Source organism: Dama dama, chromosome 10 (genome assembly GCF_033118175.1).
Source record: "Dama dama isolate Ldn47 chromosome 10, ASM3311817v1, whole genome shotgun sequence".
In the NCBI taxonomy this organism is placed as follows: Eukaryota; Metazoa; Chordata; class Mammalia; order Artiodactyla; family Cervidae; genus Dama; species Dama dama.
Window position 1 is genome coordinate 10968325 of NC_083690.1, and position 23880 is coordinate 10992204.

The 23880-nt window shown below is 48.2% G+C and overlaps 1 protein-coding gene across 1 annotated transcript in view; it reads right to left on the reverse strand.

Annotated features, from left to right (window-relative positions):
- The window catches only part of TEKT5 (tektin 5), a 47028-nt gene extending 32958 nt beyond the window's left edge, over positions 1-14070 (reverse strand). The window contains exons 1-4 of the mRNA XM_061153959.1: positions 13495-14070; positions 7822-7905; positions 6897-6967; positions 2722-2865 (exon numbers count right to left, since the gene is read on the reverse strand). Coding sequence (XP_061009942.1) covers positions 2722-2865; positions 6897-6967; positions 7822-7905; positions 13495-14070 — 875 coding nt within the window. The remainder of the gene's footprint in view (positions 1-2721; positions 2866-6896; positions 6968-7821; positions 7906-13494) is intronic.
- Positions 14071-23880: the final 9810 nt, after the last annotated feature.

A 23880-nucleotide genomic window follows, 5' to 3' on the forward strand; every position in this document is an offset into this window, starting at 1 on the left:
GATTTTTATTCTCAGACAGCAGGAAAAAAGAGATTCAATCATCTGAAATAGAAGGATCTTTCAGGACATTTTAAAGCACACTTAGACTAGATGGTGACTAGAAATATTTCTAAAAGCATACAACATGTGCTTGTTTTGTCTGGCTTTTGCAGGAGTTAAAATCAAACTTCTGGAGAGGTCTCAGCTTCTAGAGATGCAAGAGGGCACTGAGTCTGATCCAGAGCTTTCATCCAACAAAGACTGGAGTCTCAGAGAGGTGAAGTGTCTTCCCCAAGGTCACAGAGCTACTCACCATCAATCAAGGAAGCACCTGCCGCTGCCCAGTGGGAGGCTATCAAAGTCAAGGGCAGCAGCCACCAAGCCCCACTCCCCCGGAGCAGACAGCTGAGCTCCGAAGGGAAAATAGCCCACTTACTCACACTCTTCCGGGGGAGTTTGCCGAGGCAGCCTGTCTCCTCACAGGTGGCATGCTTCAGGAGTGGGGGGCGGGATGCTTTCTGGAGCGTGTGTCCTCTAAAAACAGGAGGACACAGCAGGCTTTGCTGGGAAGGCAGGAAGGCACGGTGGTAAAACAGGGTCCCAGTGTCCCACGTGGACTCAGACTGAGGCTCTGCCACTTGCTGTGTGAGCTTGGACCAGTCACTACCCCTCTCTGAGTCTCAGGCTCCTCATTGTGAAATGGGGATGAAAATGGTGCCTTCCCTGGAGGTTGCTGACTGACTAAACGTGAGCCCCTATCATGGCACCTGACAACGGAAAGCGCTTGATAAATGTTTATTATTCACGAGATGCTCTGGAGGGGCTCAGCACAGTGCCCAGCCTATAGCAAACACTGGGGGAAAGGCAACGGCTAGCATCTTCATCACGTCATCCCAGGTGATGAGAAATTCCATGAACAGAGTTACTGCAGTGCAAACTCCAAACGTGCCGCGACCTACCCAGACATGGCCTCGCCTTAAGAAACCCCACAGGGACTTCCCTGGTGGTCCAGTGGTTAAGACTCCGTGCTACCAATGCAAGGGGCCTGGGTTCGATCCCTGGTCGGGGAACTAGGATCCTACATGCAGCCAGATGTGGCCCCCCCTCCAAAAAAAAAACCCCACATACAAAGCCTCAGGCTAGCACATCTAGGGAGCAGTTAGTCACCCCAAATGGCAACTCTGGCTTTCCAGCTGGAGTCACTGGAATAGCAGACTCCTTGAAATACCAGACCCCTCGTGGGCAAGGAAATCGGTCTCCACCAACCAGCCTGGCCGCCCAGCTTCCAGGAAGGCACCTGTTTGGGAAGGGAACCTTCCAGATTCCCTGTCCAGATGGCAGCTGTGGCTTAGGGAACTGCCCCCAGCCCCGCCCCCCCGCCAAGGCCTTGTTCACCTTGCCACCGCCTTGGGGAAGTCAAATTTGTCCAGACAAGGAGAAGGGCCCCTGGGAGTTGTCACTGTAGGAAACCCCAAAGCGTTCTTTCAATAGCCGCGTGCTTAATACAGTCCAGAAAATAACCCCAGCATGAGCCAAGGAGACCGTCCCTTCCTTCTCTCCTCTCCCTCCCACCTCCCTTTCATTTATTTTCTCAGTCCACAGACATTTATTGCACACCTACTAGGTGAAAAGCACAATTCTATGTGCTAGAGGGTTTTTTTCTTGAAGGGGACCCAAGAGAGACCCCACCCTCTGCATGTACCCAGAGCATCGCTCTCCAGCAGTCATTACTCCAGACCTCGAACTACCAATGGGGAAAGCTCACTTTCATTTTCAAGCAATTCCGTGATGCTGGGACATGCCCACAGCAGTGCCAGGCAGACAGGAGAGGCACCTATTTTATGGTTGTTGTGACAAGAAAATGGGGTCACACAGCAAGCACTCAATAAAGGTTACCCATCATCATTCCCGACGCGAGTATCTGTGCTCAGCACCTCAGACGCCCACCTTTCCACCCTCACAGCAACTCTGGGTGGTGGATGTTATTTTTATTCCAGTGGTAGAGGCGGGGAAATGGAGCCCAGAGAGATTAAGTTCTTTGTCCTGAGGGTTAATTGAAGCCTGGATCTGAAACCAGGCAACATGGCTCCCGAATCCACTCCTTTTTTTTTTAAGCTTTTTATATTCTTTTTGGCTACACAGTGAGGCATGTGGGATCTTAGTTCCCCATCCAGGGATTGAACTCACACTCGCTGCATTGAAAGCATGGAGTTTTAGCCCCTGGAAGTCCCAGAACCCACACTTAACCAGAGTGGGCAGGGATCAGTTGACTCTCCCAACCAAGCTTTTGTTCCTCCTCCTCCTGGTTAAAGTCATCTTGTCTTGTAATTTGTTCGGTGTGCCTGCCAATCCAGGTGCCCCAAGAGCAGCGGCTGTGGGACCCTCACAAGCCAATCACCTGTGCTCTCTTCCTGGAACTTGGATCTTGGTGAAGTGGGCAAGAGAGTAGTACTCCAATATCAAAGCTGATTAGCTCGTTCAGGCTGCCAGAACCTCCCCCTCCAGCCTTCCCCTGGAGCCTCAGTCTCCCCAACAGCCTTCCAGTAAATTCCATCATAGCTTAGCCAGAATCGGATTCTGTGGCATGCAACTGAATTCAACCCACAACCCATTCAACCCACGGCTCCACACTTTTCTGGGGCCTGATGCCCCTCTCCCGTTCCTTGGCAGGAGTGGACCCCGAGCCCCCCTCGCGGCTCCCCTCAGGCACAGCCAGGAGGGGACCAAGAGCCCGGTACTCACGTGCCATCAATTTTCTCCACCCCGTGGAAGAAGCTGATGCAGTCTGACGTGTTCCGTAGGTTAAGGCACTTCTCATCAATGAACTCGGCTGAGTTTTTGTCCTCGAGGTCCCTCTCCAGGGCATGCTGAGCATCTCGGTTATCACTAGGAGGCAAGGATGTGTCCCAAGATTGTGCTCTCACCCGGGGTCCCTCACCCAGGGTCACAGGGGAGGTCACTGCTGGAAACCAAGTCTCTGGACCCCAGGAGGATGTTCTGTCCACCCCCAGTAGCTTCCAGCCCTCTTCCCACCGTGAGGCCCCCACCACACACCCAGGGTCTCCCCCTACTCCCCCTCCCATCCCCCCGGTCCAAACAGACCTATTGTCACTTAGAACAGGAGAGAGCGAACATTTATTGTAAAGGGTCAAATGCTATATATTTTAGGTTTTGCGGGTCATGTGGTCTCTGTTGCAACTAACTGCTCAACTACGTAGGAAAACAGTCATAGATAATCCGTAAATGAATGGTCATGGCCATGGTCCAATAAAACTTTATTTACAAAAATAGACGGTGGGCCAGTTCTGGCCCTCTGACTGTAGTTTGCTAACCTAATATAAAAGATACAAATTCGCACTTTGGACAAAGCCAGATTTCAATCGATTCACAAATCATTGTGTCTGACCCTATGCCAGGCATAGCCGGGAAAGACATGAGTACGACCCAGGCATTACCTTCAAGTTGCTCACAGATGTGTGTAAATAAGTACAGAAAAAATAAATAAAGAATAAGGGCAACAGTGCAGGTTTGAAAAGGATACACAGTAACAGAGGAGGAAGCCATTAACCCAGGGTGAGGGCTGGTCAGGGTAAAGGGATCTCACATCTCACATGGATCCATCTCTTCCCCCTCCTGCATCTTCTCATTTTCTCCCTTTCTCTCCCTTCCTTCCTCTATCTCTGTCTTTCTCATCTTTATCTCTTTCTGCCCCATCTTGCTTGGGTGTGTCTCTCTCCACCTCTCCCTGCCTGTCTCTATCTTTCTGCCACGTTCTTTTTCTGCTATAAATACTGAAAGCTGGTGAAAGGCTTCAAAAACAGGTCAGGAGCAAAGAAATTAAATCCTTATGCTGGGACTGCACCCATCAGGATGCACAGAGGGTCATGTTGGGGCAGGAAGAGCCCTACTGGGGCCCTTGGGGCCATTGGAATTGGCAAAGCCATGGAGAAATGGGGCCCCACACTACACTATGAACCAGAAGACAGACCAGAATGAGATACTTCTTTGGTGGTCCAGTGGTTAAAACCCACACTTGCACTGCAGAGGGCATGGGTTTGATCCCCAGTCTGGGAAATAAGATCCTTGTGCACCTTTGTGACCCCATGGACTATAGCACACCAGGCTCCTCTGTCCATGGAATTCGCCAGGCAAGAATACTGGAGTTGGTACCATTCCCTTCTCCAGGGGATCTTCCCGACCCAGGGATCGAACCTGGGTCTCCTGCATTGTGGGCAGATTCTTTACCATCTGAGTCTCGAGAGAAGCCCCTTTCACTTTCATGCCACATGGCAAGGCCAAAAGATTAAAAAAACAAAAACAAGAACAGAATGTAGGAGACACACATACCAGAGCATCAGAGGAAGACCTAGGGCCTCAGAATCATGGGTTAGTCGGTCCAGCTCCTGGCCCTGGCTAATGAGGCCCAGGGAAGGAGGGGGCAGCCCGTCCCCCAAGATGGGGATTCTGGCCAGTGCCAAAGCTCATCCTGCTGTTGGCCCACCAGGAAAAGCCTGAACTTGGCTCCTGCCCAGTCAGAAAATCCTTTTCTGCTTTGCTGGGGCATCTGGCGAGGTGAGGACTCGACCCCACCCAGATGCAGGCCCCAGGCCTCACTTAGAAAACCACGAGTCCACAGCCCAGCACCTGCTTGGGGCCAGGGTGGCCCCCTGGTGGGTCAGCGATCGAGCCTCCCCACGGGGTCAGGGCGCACTGAGTTCTGACCTTCTGATGAGGCTCTGGCCAGTCCTCGGGTAACTGGGCTGCCCTGGCAGCTCGAGCCACCTGCCCCCGAGATGACAGGCATCCTCTGACACGCGGGCCACTGCCCAAGGTCAAAGGGCCTCTCTCCAGAGTGAGTGGACCTCTGATCCTGGCAAAGAGCAGAGTCCCGTCCACGCACTCTCATCTCCCCCCGACTTGCGCTGCCTCGACGGCTTCCCTCCCCGCCTCTCCTGTTCTCCTTTCCTCTTTCTCTGTGTCTGTCTTTTCCACCTCTCTCACTCTGGGTTTCTGTGTTTGTCTGGCACATCTATGTCCCTCTCTGGCCCTATGTCTCTCTGCTCCTCATCTCTGTCTGTTTACAGCTTCGTGTCTTTCTCTTTCTGTCTCTCTCTCCCTCTGACACCAGCGCTCGCTCTGAGCTTCTCATTCTGTGTCTCCCAGTCGAGGAGACCACCCTGGTCTTTCTAGTTTTCCTGCACAAGCAGCCCTCCGCTCACTCCAGTTTCAAGATTTCTCTTCCAGGGTCCAGTTCCCCAATTTTAAGTCTGGGATTTTGTTCACTCTTTCGACTCAAACTGTCCCATTTCCCAAACTAGAGGCCTCCTGTCCCTCCGACACAGAATTTTGTCACAGCCGCAAGACAACCACAAATGGAAAACCATGCTCATTTGCTAAAAAAAAAAAAAAAGTGATCATAAACATAAGGGCGGGGCTTCCCTGCCTGCCAATGCAAGAGATGTAAGAGACTCGAGTTTGATCACTGGGTCAGGAAGATCCCCTGGAGAAGAAAATGGCAACCCACTCCAATATTCTTACCTGGGAAATCCCGTGGACAGAGGAGCCTGGTGGGCTGCAGTCCATGGGTTGGCAAAAGATACAATGTAGTGACTCAACAACAACAACAACCACCATAAAGGTAAGAAAAATGCAATAAAGGCATATGCCTGCCCAAAGCATTCTCTCTGTTAAAACTTTCCTGTTCTAAATACAAGTATTGAAGGCTTTATAAAAAGTTAATTTATAGACAAATATTAGGCAAGTTTAGTCCAAGCAGAAGGTGAACTGCCACAAATCAGGACAGAATATGGAATTCAACTCTCCTTTCGTCCATTCAGCTGCCGCCTCGGTCACCGCTGTATTTGCATCTCATTTTGATGTTTCTCCACCTCTGAGGTCTCCCTGAGTCTTCCCAACTCCTCTGCCCCTGACTGCACCCTTAGATCTGCAGGTAGCTTTTCAACATTGCCCTGGGTGACGTTTTATCCTGGATAATTCTCTCCAACCCTGCCCCCCTGTTTTACAGCCTCAGTGGGGTCAGAGAGCTGCTGTGTGTATCAGGTGGGGGTGACTGCTGTTTCTGGGGATACAGCAAACCAGGGCACCGAGCCCCCAGAGCCTAAGTGCAGGCTCCCAGACACCTTAGCATCCCACGCAAGCTGCCCGCTTGCCCTACACAGCCGGAAGGGGCAGCCCTGGCAAGGTTGCCAACCCATCTAAAAGAAGAATGGAGAAACCAGTAGAACAGCCTGCCCTGCAAGGGCCCAGCTCAAGAGCCAGGCTGCTACCTCCGGGCCATCTGAGTGCCAAGGGCTCAGCTATGAGTCTCAAGTCCTGTAAGACTCAAGCCTCCCCTTCAATTATGGGGGGATGGTGGTGGTGGTGGTTCCTGGCTTGCCATGATACCAGGTACATAATCTCCCAAGAACAAAAAGTTGATTCCTTTGAAGACTCGAAGGAATGATGGCTCAAGGCGTCCACCAGCCCCCTTCTGGAGATTCCCAGGCCCCTCACCTTGATGCCCAATGCCACCCACTCTCAGATGTATCCCAAAGTTCATGATTCACACGGGGAAGCCACAGGGTAAGAGGCCCTTGAGGGAGCCTAATTTCTTTTGCCAAGGCACTCACTGCAAACAAGAACCACCAGTGATGTGCTGACTCATGAAAATCAATCAGTAGCATCCTATAGGTAGACTGAGATCAGCGGTGGTGGTAGTATTTACATCCCTGAAATTGACAAGCATGACAAATCAGGATTTCTTTCTTTCCCTGGGGAAAGCTAGTTGTTACACTCTTACCAGCACACCACTGATCAAAAGAACCCACCTGGAGGTGGGGGCCCCATCCATCTTGCCCCCTAGAAACCTGGGACACCCAAAACAAACTCCAAGAGGAGGAAGAGAAAACAGCTCTTACCGCATCTGGATATCAATCCTTTGAGCTAGTTTTCTCATCTGTTCTTGGCAACATTTTATCATATCTACCTCCTGCAATGAAAGAAGTCAGAAAGAGCTCAGAAACTCAGCATCCTGTCTCCCAGGCCAGCGCCCCACCCCTCACCTGTCACTGCCCACCCTCCATCCCATGAGGTGAAATGTCAGGGTGGGGGTCCATTTCCAGCCTCAACCCGCATGATCCCCTGGCCAGGCAACGGACAGTTGATTGTGGAAGCTGTACATTCTGTGTCCCTCCTGTCCTTTCTTTTATATCCTCCAGAGTAAAAGAAAATGCAGCACCTACTATGTGCCACGGGCTCATGCATAGAACTTCTTATCATTGAATTAAATAATGCATAGGAAGTGATATGTGACCGTGTGTGACATGTAATAGGTGCTCATTAACACTGGCTGTTACTGCCGCTGTTTATTGGTATTACTCTCATGATAGGTGGCGCTAGTGGCAAAGAACCCACCTGCTAGTGCAGGAGATGCAAGAGACTCAGGTTTGATCCCTGGGTCGGGAAGATCCCCTGGAGGAGGGCATGGCAACCCTCTCCAGTATTCTTGCCTGGAGAATTCCATGGACAGAGGAGCCTGGCGGGCTACCGGGTCCCAAAGAGTTGGACACAACTGAAGTGACACCACGGCACACACTATTATAATGCCCATTGTGGAGATGAGAAGACTGGGGGTCAAATGACCTCATCTCTCACTATTTCTAAATTGCAACTTAACCCCCACCACACTTTCTGAGTCCTAACTTCGCATGGCATGCGGGGGGAGGGGGGGGGGAGGGGGAGACATATGTGGCTTCTACTCTTGACAGGCAGCTCAGAAACCTCTCTGACCAGTTGATCTTCCACTTCCCTTAGGGGGCTGGCCAGACCCAGGGGGCACCTTACCTGGATAAGATTTTTCTCCACGTTGTCATGGACCAAATCAATCCCGATCCTTTTCTCTCGCTGGTACAGACACTCCAGGGCCACCTGTAGGGAGTGATGAGAAATCGTGTGTTCTCACTGCAGCTGTTTGTAGACCCTGAGCCGAAGTGACTCGCTTATTCCTTTGCCATGATCTGTTTCATTCCTGGGAAGCCTGGGTGTTTCGTGGAGCCCCATTACTGTGTGTTTGGCTGGGCTTCTGCCTCCCCTTCTCCATCAGTGGGGGCTGCCAGATGCTGAGGGAGAAGGGGGCTGGGGGATACAGAAGGAGGCGGGCTGTGGGATGCTGAGATGGTACACGGGTGCAAAATTAGTGCACACCTCAAGTAGGTCATGATCGTTAAGTCAGCTCAACAAGTATAAAGCACTTAAAATACTGTCCATAAGTATCACCTATGAGTATGTATATGTGAAAACCCCTCTTTGGAGATCTCTGAATGGGGGGAGAGCTTTGGAAAGTGGCTGAGGCCAAGTGAGACCCAGGCAGCCCTGCCACATGGCCCTTACGACCGTCATGGGGACATGAGCAGAATGGAATAGAAGTCAGGGAGCAGATGCTCAGCAGATGCTGCTGCAGCAGACTGAGAAAGAATGGTCACGGGCCATGGGCTTGTAACGTCACAAAGAGCACGGGAGGGAGAAGGGGGCAGGGAGCACGGCAGGACATCTGGCACCAGGATGCAAAAGCATCCTTGATTCCAGGATAAGTGACTGCCCCCTCCTCTCTGTGTCACAATCCACCAAGGTACTGGGGACACTGCAGTGAACTAAACAGACAGCCTTTGCTCATGTGGAGTTTGAACAGAAGAGCAAGAGCACAAACACACGTGAACACAGAAAGGAACTCAGTCGTTTCTGTGATGTGGGCTGGGATGAAAATAAGGGACTGTGAGTGGCTGGGGAAGGACCGGCCGGGTGGTCAGGGAAGACTTCTCTAAGGAGGTGGCAGACCATGACCTGAACCATGAGAAGCAGCAGAAATGAATGGGGATACTGCGCCCGGAAGCAGGAACGGCTAGTGCAAAGGCCCTGGGGTAGGAGGCGCAGCAGACAGGAATCACTGGGGCTGTGACAAGAAACTCAGATGTTAACCCCTAGGGTGCATTAGGAAACCATCTGAGGGGATTTTAGCAGGCAGGTACAGAAATCTAGTTTAATGTTTAAAACCATCCCTCTGGCTACTGTCTGGAAAATGGGTTGAAGGGAGCAGAAGTCAGGAGGCCAAGAAGGAGGCTGTCATCACGGTCCACTGAGAGGCACCTGGACCAAGGTGGTCAGCTTGGAGTGCAAACAAGTGCATAAAAGTGAGATGTCTCTGGTCCCTGTGCCCCCGTATGGCTATCACAGGGGGCCGTACATGATAAGGCAGGGCTGGGCTTTCCAAACAGGCTCGGCGAGTGAGGTGGGTTGGAGGCAGTGGGCGGAGCACTGGATTTTGGATGCTGCCCTGTATCTCTGAGCAGTGGTCCTTGCTCACTGTCCTTCCAGGTGGGCAACCTGGGGGTGTAGGGAAACAGCTGGGACCCCCAACACCCCATAGTGGTCAGAACCTGTTCCATCTCCAAGGGATCTGGAGGCAGGGCCCCCCTTACAGGTGTCCCCATGCCTGACACAGAGCAGACGCAGATGCAGGAGGTCGGCAGGCAGGATGTCTGCGCCCCCACATGCTCCAGGAGGCAGCAGGACACTGTCTTGTGTGGTCACGATAATCTTCCACAGCCCAAGGCAGATAATGCCAGTCCCTCCACCCAATGTCCAGGCCGGGACCCAGTGACAAATTCTCAGTTACCTAGACTCCTCTGCAGCCAGGGAGCCTATAGAGTTCTAGCAAATGGGCTAAACTCCAGGAGATGGTGAAGGACAGGGAAGCCTGGCGTGCTGCAGTCCATGGGGTTGCAAAGAGTGGGACATAACACTTTCATTTCACTTTTCATAGACATACTGTCCCCTCGCAGCTAAACAGCAGTCCTTGCTGAAAAAGCAGACAGAAATCCCTGCCCTCGAGGAGCCTGGATTCTAGTGCACGAAGCAAAACAGTAAATAAGTGAAAACGTAAGCTGTCTAGTAGGTTAGCAGGGTCTTAAGGGGTACGGAGAAAAATAAAACAGTTAATTGAAACACATCTTCTAAAAACCATCACGTACATATACGCACATGTGTGCTTGTGATGTCTTTATGAAGCACCTGTGATTCTGATGCAACCTCAGGAGAAAGGAAATTCCATTCAGTCTGAGGAACCCTGATTGCACTGGGATTATTGTCAACTGACTAAGTTATATATAACTTATATGTATATAATATGCATATATGTACATAATATATGTATGCATACATAATATATATACACAACTATATATTGTGTATATATGTGTATGTATAAACGGACTTCCCCCAAAGCTTAGTGGTAAAGAATCCGCCTGCAATGCAGGAGACCCCGGTTCAATTCCTGGGTCAGAAAGATTCCCTGGAGAAGGGATTGCCTTCCCGCTCCAGTATTCATGGCTTCCCTCGTGGCTCAGACAGTAAAGAATCCCCCTGCAGTGTGGGAGACCTGGGTTCGATCCCTGGGTTGGGAAGATCCCCTGGAGATGGGAATGGCTACCAACTCCAGTATTCTTGCCTAGAGAATCCCATGGGCAGAGGAGCCTGGCGGGCTACAGTCCATGGCGTCACAAAGAGTTGGACATGACTGAGTGACTAAGCAGGAGCACACACACACACATATATAAACATATATATAAATATTTATCTTAAAGCTGACTGTAGACAATGATAGGAGTCAGAGGACTAAAACCAGCGAACTAAAACGGACTGGAATGGGTGAATTTAACTCAGATGACCATTAATCCCTTAGAAGGAATGGAGTAGCTATCATAGTCAACAAAAGAGTCTGAAATGCAGTACTTGGGTGCCATCTCAAAAATGACAGAATGATCTCTGTTTGTTTCCAAGGCAAACCATTCAATATCAGAGTAATCCAAGTCTATGCCCCAACCAGTAATGCTGAAGAAGCTGAAGTTGAATGGATCTAGGAAGACCTACAAGACCTTCTAGAACTAACATCCCCCAAAAATGTCCTTTTCATTATAGGGGACTGGAATGCAAAAATAGGAAGTCAAAAAATACCTGAAATAATAGGCAAATTTGGCCTTGGAGTACGGAATGAAGCAGGACAAAGGCAATAGAGTTTTGCCAAGAGAATGCACTGGTCATAGCAAACACCCTCTTCTAACAACACAAGAGAAGACTCTACACATGGACATCACCGGATGATCAGTACCAAAATCATATTTATTAAATTCTTTGCAGCCAAAGATGGAGAAGCTCTATACAGTCAGCAAAAACAAGACCAGGAGCTGACTGTGGCTCAGATCATGAACTCCTTCTTGCCAAATTCAGACTTAAATTGAAGAAAGTAGGGAAAACCACTAGACCATTCAAGTGTGACCTAAATCAAATCACTTATGGTTATACAGTGAAAGTGAGAAATAGATTCAAGGGATTAGATCTGATAGAGTGCCTGATGAACTATGGACGGAGGTTCGTGACATTGTACAGGAGGCAGGGATCAAGACCATCCCCAAGAAAAAGAAATGCAAAAAGGCAAAATGGCTGTCTGAGGAGGCCTTACAAATAGCTGTGAAAAGAAGAGAAGCAAAAAGCAAAGGAGAAAATGGAAGATACTCATTTGAATGCAGAGTTCCAAAGAATAGCAAGGAAAGATAAGAAAGCCTTCCTCAGCGATCAATGCAAAGAAATAGAGGAAAACAATAGAATGGGAAAGACTAGAGATCTCTTCAAGAAAATTAGAGATACCAGGGGAACATTTCATGCAAAGATGGGCACAATAAAGGACAGAAATTGTATGGACCTAACAGAAGCAGAAGATATTAAGAACAGGTGGCAAGAATACACAGAAGAACCATACAAAAAAGATCTTCATGACCCAGATAATCACGATGGTATGATCACTCACCTAGAGCCAGACATCCTGGAATGCAAAGTCAAGTGGGCCTTAGGAAACATCACTACGAACAAAGCTAGTAGAGGTGATGGAATTCCAGTTGAGCTATTTCAAATCCTAAAAGATGATGCTGTGAAAGTGCAGTACTCAATATGTCAGCAAATTTGGAAACTTCAGCAGTGGCCACAGGACTGGAAAAGGTCAGTTTTCATTCTAATCCCAAAGAAAGGCAATGCCAAAGAATGCTCAAACTACCGCACAATTGCACTCATCTCACATGCTAGTAAAGTAATGCTCAAAATTCTCCAAGCCAGGCTTCAACAGTATGTGAACTGTGAACTTCCAGATGTTCAAACTGGATTTAGAAAAGGCTGTATTTAGAAGAGGAACCAGAGATCAAATTGCCAACATCCACTGGATCATCAAAAAAGCAAGAGAGTTCCAGAAAAACATCTATTTCTGCTTTATTGACTATGCCAAAGCCTTTGACTGTGTGGATCACAACAAACTGTGGAAAACTCTTCAAGATATGGGAATACCAGACCACCTGACCTGCCTCCTGAGAAATCTGTATGCAGGTCAGGAAGCGACAGTTAGAACTAAACATGGAACAACAGACTAGTTCCAAATCGGGAAGGGAGTGCTTCAAAGCTGTATATTGTCACCCTCCTTATTTAACTTATATGCAGAGTACATCATGAGAAACGCTGGGCTGGACGAAGCACAAACTGGAATCAAGATTGCCTGGAGAAATATCAATAACCTCAGATATGCAGATGACACCACACTTATGACAGAAAGCGAAGAACTGAAGAGCCTCTTGATGAAAGTGAAAGAGGAGAATGAAAAAGTTGGCTTAAAACTCAGCATTTGGAAAACTAAGATCATGGCATCTGGTCCCATCACTTCATGGCAAATAGATGGGGAAACAGTGAGAGACTTTATTTTCTTGGGCTCCAAAATCACTGCAGATGGTGACTGCAGCCATGAAATTAAACACTTGTATCCTTGGAAGAAAAGCTATGACCAACTTAGACAGCTTATTAAAAAGCAGAGACATTACTTTGCCAACAAAGGTCTGTCTAATCAAAGCTATGGTTTTTCCAGTGGTCATGATGGATGTGAGAGTTGGACTATAAAGAAAGCTGAGCACCGAAGAATTGACGCATTTGAACTGTGGTGTTGGAGAAGACTCTTGAGAGTCCCTTGGACAGCGAAGAGATCCAACCAGTGCATCCTAAGGGAAATCAGTCCTGAATGTTCCTTGAAAGGACTGATACTGAAGCTGAAACTACCATATTTTGGCCACCTGATGTGAAGGGCTGACTTATCTGAAAAGACCCTGATGCTGGGAAAAATTGAGGGCAGGAGGAGAAGGGGATGACAGTGGATGAGATGGTTGGATGGCATCACCGACTCAATGGACATGAGTTTGAGTAAACTCTGGGAGTTGGTGATGGACAGGGAGGCCTGGCGTGCTGCAGTCCATGGGGTCACAAAGAGTCGGACACGACTGAGCGACTGAACTGAACTGATGGCTGATGATGCAGCTCAAACTGAGCTGCAAGATGCCTGTCACCTTGACCTTCACTCAAGGCGGGGGTGTGGGACTGTACTGCCAGGCTGACATCCCGGGCACCCCCAGGACCCCCTCCCTGCCCCACGCTCACCTGCAATGGACATCTCAGCTCCTCGGCTGCGCATTCCAGCCGCCTCTTAATGGCATCCAAGCTGTGGTTCTCATTCAGAAGCCTCTCCAACTCGTAGTTCAGCTCCGACTTCCAGAAGCCAATGTCCGACAGCCTCTGGCCCAGGTTCCGGCAGGTCCCCTCCTGCATCTGGCGTGTCAGCTGATCCTTGTCTTGCATGAGCCGCATGGAGTCGCCCGTCATCCGGCCGGCCCAGAGCCGTGAGGCCTCGGCCCCACGTAACTGCAGCCGGTTAGACTGGTCCCAGTCCTGAGGGCTGTAGCGGCAGAAGAGGGCGGAGCGGACGGCTGGCAGGATGGTGGGCGGTCGCACGGCGCTGCGGCAGGTGGCCCCCTCGTCCAGGCAGGTCTGGGCGTTGGCCACCTTGTAGAAGAGGCTGGGTCTCCAAGAGTTGAGGTAGCGATACCCTGGCAGGTAATAGGGCTGGTAGCACTCCTGGACTGTCGGGCCGGACGCCACCGTGGGCAGCGTGCTCATGCCACAGGGTTTCTTAGGACCACAGTAAGTGGCGGTCTGAGTTGTTCCAAGAAACTCCATCTTCCCCCTTCAGCCCTGCAAGGGCAAAAGTCTGCCCTGGGGAGGCCAGGGCACCATGGGAAGGGGAAGGGGCTTCTCTTTGGGATGGGCAGGGCCTCTATGACTCGGTGCTGTTGTCATAAAGCCTGGGGGAGTGGTGCCCTCATGGGCACCCACCCCCGGCCACTCACTTTCCCCCTGCTGGGGCCATAGCATCCCAGTCGAAACACAGACAAAACAGCCAACAACATGAATGAGTTTTTCAATCGACAAGAGTTGGAGGTGCAAGAAATGTCATTTATGTATTTTCAATAAAGAATCAAATCTGCCTTTCCACACTTAACTCTGTCTATGTGAGAATGCGGTCCACTCCAGTACATCCAATCAGCTCAGGGTCAAGGTGGTCAAGGCTAGTTGTTTCCCTTCTCTCTTTGTCCCCAGGATGGTACCAGAGTGGTCCATGCACATCATGGGATACCACTCAGGGGTAAAACAGAATGAACTCTTGGCACGCAAAAGAGCAGGAATGAATCTCAGATGGATTAAGCTCAGTGGAAGCAGCTAGACTCACATCCTATATGATTCCATCTACATGACATTCTGGAAAAGGTAGATCCATATGGACAGAAGACAGATCGATGGGGCTGGTGGTGAGAGGGAGATTGCCCAGAAGGAGAAGGAGAAAATTTGGGAATGATGACACCGTTCTGTATCTTGATGGTGGTAGGGGTTATGCAACTATCTGTCAAAACCCACAGAACCATCCACTAAAAAGGGTCGAGCTCCAGTACTTTGGCCACCTGATGCGAAAAACTGACTCAATGGAAAAAGACCCTGATGCTGGGAAGGATTGAAGGCAGGAGGAGAAGGGGACAACAGAAGACGAGATGGTCGGATGGTATCACATTCAATGGACATGAGTTTGAGCAGACTCTGGGAGACAGTGAAGGACAGCCTGGGCTCGCTGTAGTTCATGGGGTCACAAAGAGTCAGACACAACTGAGCAACAAGAAAAGGCTGATTTTTACTGTACGTAAATTATACTTCAACAAACCTGATCTTACTAAGGAAGGTGGCAGAGGGGTTGTGAGCTCCTTGGCAGGGCTCTGCCATGTCTATTTGGCGTCACTGTTAACTCCCAGCGCCTGAGGCAGGACTCAATGGGTGAATGGGAGTCTAGACTGAGGGTTTCATTATCCAGAAAAAGTATTCAACCTTCTATTCTATACCAATACTTTTATTCCATCAAGAAACTTCCTCCCCTCCTTGGTTGGTGGGAGTGGCAATAAAGTCTCGAGGTATTCAATAAGAGGGGTGCTTGATTTGTGGGGTCCCTTCTCCCTTCGAGGTCTTCCCAGGTGGTGCTGGTGGTAAAGAACCCGCCTGCCAATGCAGGAGATGTAAGGGATGCGGGTTCAATCCCCAGGTCGGGAAGATACCTTGGAGGAGGGCATGGCGACCCTCTCCAGTATTCTTGCTTGGGAAATCCCATGGACAGAGGAGCCTGGCAGGCTGCAGTCCATGGGGTTGCAGAAAGTCGGACATGACTGAAGCGACTTAGCACGCACACACGTAACCCTATTTTACTGATTCTATTCTTCTCTCTTTTGAAATGAGAAAGACAATACGATCAACCCTCAAATGGTCCTTGTTAAGGGTGAAACAGACCACCAGCCCAGGTTGGATGCATGAGACAAGTGCTCAGGGCTGGTGCACTGGGAAGACCCAGAGGAATCGGGATGGGGAACACATGTAAATCCATGGCTGATTCATGTCAATGTATGGCAAAACCACTACAATATTGTAAAGTAATTGGCCTCCAACTAATAAAAATAAATGAAAACAAAACAAAAAAATGGTCCTTGTTAGTGGAGTGTAATGGTTAATGTGAATTTTCTCCCCAGTCACCTAAAACCTGGACTGAAAAATGTAGTGGGTACTAGATGACTAAGGCAGAGAGAAATGTATTAAGCACTTCTGTATACATAGGGCTTTACATAAACTCATTTATTTCATTTCCACAGCGAGCCTGTAAGAAAGCTTGAGATTCCCATCTTATAGTGTGGGCTTTGGGGCCCCTCTGGACCTAGAGTATTTACCTTGCAGGATCATTAGAGATGGGACATCCTACCCAGGAAGTGTTTGTACATCAAAGAACTCCAAGAAGTAGTCCAGAAAGACTCAGGGTATTTATAAAGCACTAAATGTTAACGGCAATAATATTAATGTGATCACGTATCTAAATATATATATATATATACATTATACATATATATAATGGAGTATTACTCAGCCATTAAAAAGAATGAAATAATACCATTTGCAGCAACATGGCTAGACCTAGAGATGATCATACCAAGTGAAGTGAGTCAGAGAAAGACAAATATTATATGATATCACTTATATATAGAATCTAAAATATGACACAAATGAAATTATCTACAAAATAGACTCACAGACATAGAAAACAAACTTATAGCTATCAAAGGGGAAAGAAGGTGGAGGGAAAGATAAATTAGGCATTTGGCATTGACAGATATACACTACTATAAATAAAATATATAAACAACAAGGTCCTACTGTATAGCACAGGGAACTATATTCAGTATGTTGTAATAACCCATAATGGGAAAAAACCTAAAAATGGAAAAGAATCTCAAAAAAGAATTTATATGGGCTTCCCTGGTGGCTCAGACGGTACAAAATCTGCCTGCAATTTGGGAAACCCAGGTTCAAACCCTAGTTGGGAAGATCCCCTGGAGAAGGGAATGGTTACCCACTCTAGTATTCTTGCTAGAGAATTTCATGGATGAGGAGCCTGGCGAGCTACAGTCCATGTGGTCTCAGAGAGTCGGACAAGACCGAAAGATTAACGCTTTCATATGTATATATATATATGCCCAAAATGGAATCACTTTGCCGTACACCTGAAACCAACATGACATTGCAAGTCAACTATACTTCAATAAAAATAAATAAATAAAAATTAATGTGAGCAACATCTAAGAGTGTAAAGTTTAGATTTTCTCACTGCTCAGCTATTTTCAGTTTTTTCAGATAAACTCCAGTTATAAGATCTTTGCATTTTTCTAGAGCTATCCTATGCACATACAAGTTTATATCAATCTGTATCTTTTTTACATAGATGATAAACACCATACCTACCATATTCCACATAAATGTAACTCTTGGAGATCTTCTCATTTCAGTCCATAAACCTCTCTTTATACTGTTTAGTAGCTGCGCATCCCTCCATTATACGGAGGTGCTATGATTTATTTGATCATTCTCTACAATGGGGCATTTAAAGGTATTTCCTCTAAACATTGCTGCAATCGATGTCTTGCCTCTTGCATTTCTTTTTTTTTTTTTAAGAAAACCTTTTTACTTTTTATTGGAGTATAGCCAGTTGACTATGTTGTGATAGCTTCAGGAGGACAGTGAAGGGACTCAGCCCTATATACACACATATCCACTCTCCCCCAGACTCCTGTCACATCCAGGCTGCCACATCACATGGAGCAGAGCTCCCTATGCCGTTCAGCAGGTCCTTGTTGGTTATCCATTTAGAATATAGCAGTGCCATTCGCGTGTCTTTAAGTCAGGTTTGCGGAGGTACCATTTCCGCACAGTGGGATTCACCGGGCGCAGTCCTCTGCAGGCTATTGGAGGTATGTAGGCTCCCGGTCACCACCGGGACGAAGCTGTCCCCACCGCCCAGGAAGACTGTTGTGCTCTTCCTTCTGCTCCTAACTCGACAACCACTGATGTGTCCTCTATCCCCACAGTGCGTGTGTGAATACGCGCTCAGTCTTGTCTGACCCTCTGCAACCCCATAGCCAGCCAGGCTCCTCTGTCCATATTTCCCAGGCAAGAAAACTGCAGTGGGTTGTCATTTCCTTCTCCAGGGGATCTTCCAGACCCGGGGGTCAAACCCCCATCTCCTGCATTGCAGGCTGTTTGTTGACCTCTGAGCCACCTGGCTAGCCCCACAGAATGCCATCTAAACAGAATCTTGTAGAATTAAACAGTCCTTTAAGCTTGGCCTCTTTTCCTTAGTAGTTCTTTCCTTTTTAAAAAATTTATTTCTTTGGCTGCACTGAGTCTTTAGTTGCAGCATATGGGATCTAGTTCCCTGAATAGGGGTCAAACCCAAGCTCCCTGCATTGGGAGCACAGATTCCCAGCCACAGGGCCACCAGGGACGTCCCTCCTTAGTAGTTCTGCCTAAAAGCAATAAGCATCCTTCCACATACATTTCTGGGCAAGTCTGAGCATAACTTCCAGAAGAAGTTACAGGATAGAAAAGCATGCTTTTTTTTTTAAAGTGAATATGTATTATCTTGAAGGCTTTCTGCCTTTGGGCCTCTGCGTATAAACTTTCTTTATATTATTTATATGCCTGTTTATTGTCCTGAAGATTTTCCCACCCGTGGGGCTCTGGAGCAATGGCTTCTAATTTAGACACTGAGAGGCATCAGTCAGAGGTGGCAGTTCCTGCCTGTTCCCCTTGGCCAGGAGCCTGGTGCTGTCCATGTGGGGGACCAGGCATGAACACCACAGCCTCCTACCTGGCCCCAGTTACAGGACTGCTGGGGAAGACGGGGGCAGGGACTTAGAGAAAACCAGAGAGGCTAGACAGCTCGCCACAGGCTGGGATCTATTTGGAGTCCTGCTCACCTGGGTTCCAGGTTGCTGGCTTGAAAGCTCTGGGGAGATGTTCCAGGACAAACCCCACGAAAATCCACAAAGTCAAACTGTCACCAGAGAAATTGACCCGCCTGCCTTTCAGCCATGTCGGGGTCTGGCATGATTTTCCCAGGCAAGGTGGGGCTCCCTGAAGAGAAGAATTCAGCTCAAAATCCTGACATAGAACTTCGTCAGTAATATACACAGTATCTATAGGACCCAAGTGCATTTTTTCTCTGCTGTAAAGAGAAGAATCTATGCAAGGGTGTAACCGGCCAGGACTTCTCCATCTCCTCGGCCTTAGCTCCTCTCAGATGCAAGTTTCTAAAAACCCTCCCTCCCTCCAACAAAAGGAAGATGTTAAGTATGTGATGACCAGATGCATGCAGCCCCAGGCCTCCTGGAGTCTATGTTAACCCACGTGACACCTCACCATCAGCCAATCAGAAACCCGTGCACCAGCTGATCACATACCCTGTGAGCTCCTCCGTCACCTGACTTTTTAAAAACTCTTTGCCAAAAGCCAAGCTGGCAGTGTTTTGGGCCCTAAGCCAACTGTCTTTTTCTTTGCCTGGCCCTGCAATCAACCCTTCTCTGCTCCAGACTGCAGCGTTTCGGTTTGTTTGGCCGCCCTGTGCATCGGGCACACGAACTTGCGCTTGCAGGGGTGGAGAGTAGGGGAGACGTTGATCTCAATGAATCGTGTTTTCGGACCCACAGATCACTGTCCTGGCCTCCACTCCAACCTGCTTACAAACCGTCGGTTGCTGAGTCAGTGAGAACGGTTGAGGGGCCGCGTGGCCAGGAAACTTTCACGCAGGGGAATACGTTCAGTGCTGTCCTGATTGAGGAGGCCTTTCTGTCGAGTGGAATCCCAGCCCCCTCTCCCAGCCTGGAGAAATGCCAGGAATCATGCCTTGTGGTTGGAAGTTGTGAGAACCAAGTAAAGGCCTAGCGAGGTACTCAGCAGGGTGGGTGATCAACAGTTGATGTTACTGTTATTATTAAACAACACTTCGCCACATCATTGCGTCAATCCTTTTGATCATGGCATTATTCCTGCCCTCATTTTACAGAGGGGCAGACTGAGAGTTGCCTTTATTTACCCAAAGGCACACAGCTAGTCTTCAGAAATGGCTCAGGTAACGTCCTCTGTTTCCCTCAAGGGGGCAGGGACGAGAGCCAGCTAAAAATCCTATATGTGCCTACAGTGGGGCTGAGAGGGAGCTCAGAGAACATCTCAACAAAATTGGGTTTCTATTTCTCCCCCATTTTATTATAAATGATTTTTTTTGGAGGGGGGCATGCTACATGGTTTGTGAGATCTCAGTTCCCCGACCAGGGATTGAAGCCTCACCCTTGGCAGTGAAAGCACGGAATCCTAAGCACCAGATTGCCAGGGAATTCCCTATTATAAACAATTTTTTAAATGCAGCGGTTTTAACAAGGACCTACTGTATCGCACATCGAACTCTGCTAAATGTCATGTGACAGCCTGGATGGGAGGGGAGTTGGGGGAGAGTGGATACATGTGTATGTGTAGCTGAGTTGCTCTGCCACCCACCCGAAACTGTCACATGGTTAATTGGCTATGCGTGCATGCTAAGTCACTTCAGTCGTGTCTGACTCTTTGCCACACTGTGGACTGTAACTCGCCAGGCTCCTCTGTCCATGGGATTCTCCAGATGAGAATACTGGAGTGGGTTGCCGTGCCCTCCTCCAGGGGATCTTCCCGACCCAGGGATCAAACCTGTGTCTCTTATGTCTCCTGCATTGGCAGGTGAGTTCTTTACGCTAGCGCCACCTGGGAAATTCTTAATTGGCTATACCCCAGTACAAAATTAAAAATTCAAAAGAATACATAAACGCAGTGGTTTTAAAACACATTGTCTAAAATGGAAGGTTATCTTCAAACAAACTCTCTCACAGAAGCCGGGCTCAGGACACAGGGCCCTGAGATGCTCTGGCTGGAGGGAGCGGGAGCTGGGGGCCCTTCATGTGAGTTCCTAGAGCTCCACGGAGCAGGGTGAGAAGCCCATGGTTTAGCCCACCCCCCACCCCTTTCACAAACAAGGTTTGAAGTTCACCAGGAAGTGGAAAAACCAAACTCCTTGTCCATGTTCTCTGAAGTCGCACTGATTATCTAGAGGAATGGTAAGGTAGTTATGATCATCAAAGGCATTGTGTTAAATTTGGAATCATGTGGATGGTAACCAGATGTTGTGACCACTTTGCAGTGTAGACAAACATCAAATTAATAGGTGTCACACCTGAAGCTAATACAGTGTTAAGTACCAATTTTTTTCTCAAAAAAAAAAAATTGTATTTGTGCCATGGGTGAGAGTCATGTTCATTTCATACGGCTGCTGTCACAAATCATCACAAATTTAGTGACCTGACAGAACACAAAATGAGTTTGTCTACACTACCAAGTCATCACAATGTCTAGTTAACAATCCACGTGATTCCAAATGCGACAGAATGCCTGCTGATTATCATGACAATCCTACCGTTTCTCTAGACAATCAGTGTGACGTCAGAAAATATGGATGGGGAGTCTGGTTTTTCCACTTCCTGGTTAGGTGACCTTCAAGCCTCTTTGTGAAATGGGGAGGGAGGTAGGCTAAACTATGAATAGCTCTGGAGGTCAGAATTCCAAAATCTGGAGGTCAGATTTGAGCTCAAGGGGCTCAAATCAAGGTGTGAGGAGGGCTGGTTTCTTCTGGAAGCTCCAGGGAGAATCAGATTCCTCGACGTTTCCAGCTTCCAGAGTCTGCCTGCATACTTTGGCTTGTGGCCCCACCTCATCCCCATCTTGGGTGGCCTTATCCTGCAGCCGCTTGAAGCGGGGCTTGCCTGGGATTGAGTTCTGGCCGTGGTGGTGAGAGCACCAAATCCTACCCACTAAACCCCGTGTCAGTGACAAGGCCCTGACCCTTAGGCTTTGCAGAAAAGAACTCCCACAAAGTTGGAAAGTGGTAAAACAAGTGTTTTTAGGAGGAAAAAGCATACAGCATGTGTGTATAGACACACGAGTGGGCTGAAAGAGTTGTGCCCTCGTGGTAGTTGGAATCACGTTTATGGGGCATTTCTTCCGGCTGTCCTTTGGGCAATCATTTTGATTTGCTTGTCCTGAGTCCATCTTTGGTATATCTCAGAGTCCTCCCAGGTATGCACAAGCATCTCTCAGCTAAGATGGATTCTACCAAAGAGGCCTATGGGTAGTTAGCATCGCATAGCATCACTCCCCTTTTGACCTCCATGGAACTTTTCTGAACAAGTGTGGTGGAAGAGATCTCCTGACTTTGAGAACGAGAAATACGTAATTTCTTATCTTCTATCTGGGCAGGGCCTAGCCTCCTCCCTCAATTGTCCTGTTATTTTCTTCTTGGAGTATCAGTCCACAGAGAATAAACTCCATCTGTTTGCTGGGGGAGGGTGGGGGGCCTTTATCTCTTGCCTCGGGTGGGCAGATGGATAAATGGATGAAGTGACAGCATTTCAAATGCCATTAAATGAGAAAGGTAAATTCAAGAAGTTGGGCATGGTTCAACTAAAACTCAGCAAAAAGGAAGAGTAAAATGTGATAACTCAGTCTGAAAGGCCCAAGGAATCAACTTTTAAAAATTTAGAAAGAAAAAAAATACTCAAATATATTGTGTGTGACTGTTGGGGGAACTTCTAAACAGCGCCTGCCTCCTAAAGGATGGGCTGCTGCTGCTGCTGCTAAGTCACTTCAGTTGTGTCTGACTCTGTGCAACCCCATAGACGTCAGCCCACCAGGCTCCGCCGTCCCTGGGATTCTCCAGGCAAGAACATGGGAGTGGGTTGCCATTGCCTTCTCCAATGCATGAAAGTGAAAAGTTAAAGTGAAGTCGCTCAGTCGTGTCCGACTCTTCTCGACCCCACGGACTGCAGCTCACCAGGCTCCTCCATCCATGGGATTTTCCAGGCAAGAGTACTGGAGTGGGGTGCCATTGTCTTCTCTGAAAGGATGGGCAGTTAGGGTTAATCCCCAATGTAGCAGGTGTCAGTACTTTATTCCTTTTTGTGGCGGAATGTTATCTCATCGAATGGCTAGATCACGTTTTGTTTACCATTCATCCATTGATGAACATTTGGGCTGCTTCTGCTTTTTGGCTGGTATGAATAATGTTGCTCTGAACATTTCTATATAAGTTTTTTGTGGATGTAAGTTTTCAATTTTCTTGAATAGATACCTAAAAGTGGAATTACTGGGTCATATGGTAATTCTGTTTTGGTTACTGTTGAGTTTTAATAAAAGATCTGTATAGTCAAAGCTGTGGTTTTTCCAGTAGCCATGTACAGATATGAGAATTGGACCATAAAAGAAGCCTGAGCACTGAAGAATTGATGTTTTCAAACTGTGGTGCTGGAGAAGACTCTTGAGAGTCCCTTGGACTGCAAGGAGATCAAACTAGTCAATCCTAAAGGAAATCAACCCTGAATATTCATTGGAAGGACTGATGCTGAAGCTGAAGCTCCAATCCTTTGGTCACCTGATGCAAAGAACTGACTCATTGGAAAAGATGCTGATGCTGGGAAAGATTGAAGGCAAAAGGAGAAGAGGACGACAGAGGATGAGATGGTTAGATGGCATCACCAACTCAGTGGACATGAATGTGAGCAAACTCTGGGAGATGGGGAACCTGGTGTGCTGCAGTCAATGGGGTCGCAAAGAGCCAGACACAACAGAGCAACTGAACAACAACAACAAATTGCAAACAAGCACTTTTTATTACTTAGTTTTTAATAAACATTATGTTATCCATAGAAGTTAACTCAGGAAACTTCTGGCAACACAGTCAGCCCCCTCACACTCAGGCTAGGTCACACGTGTTGCTTTAGACAGTAAGTTCCTGACGCCTGGGAATTGTCATCTTTCTCTCTCTGGGCTCAGTTCGTGTCTGCAAACCCTTGGGGTGTTTTGCCCCCTGCATCCAAACAGTAGACTCAGCACACACAAGGTGAGCCGTGATGGGAAAACCAAGAAACCAGAACAGAGGCTGCTTCCATCTGTCATCCTATGTGACCACTGGGAGTTCTTACTTGTGTCTAGAATTCAAAACTGTGAAGCAGAGTGTGACCCTCCAGGTAAGATATTTTTGTTTGGAACGTGGAC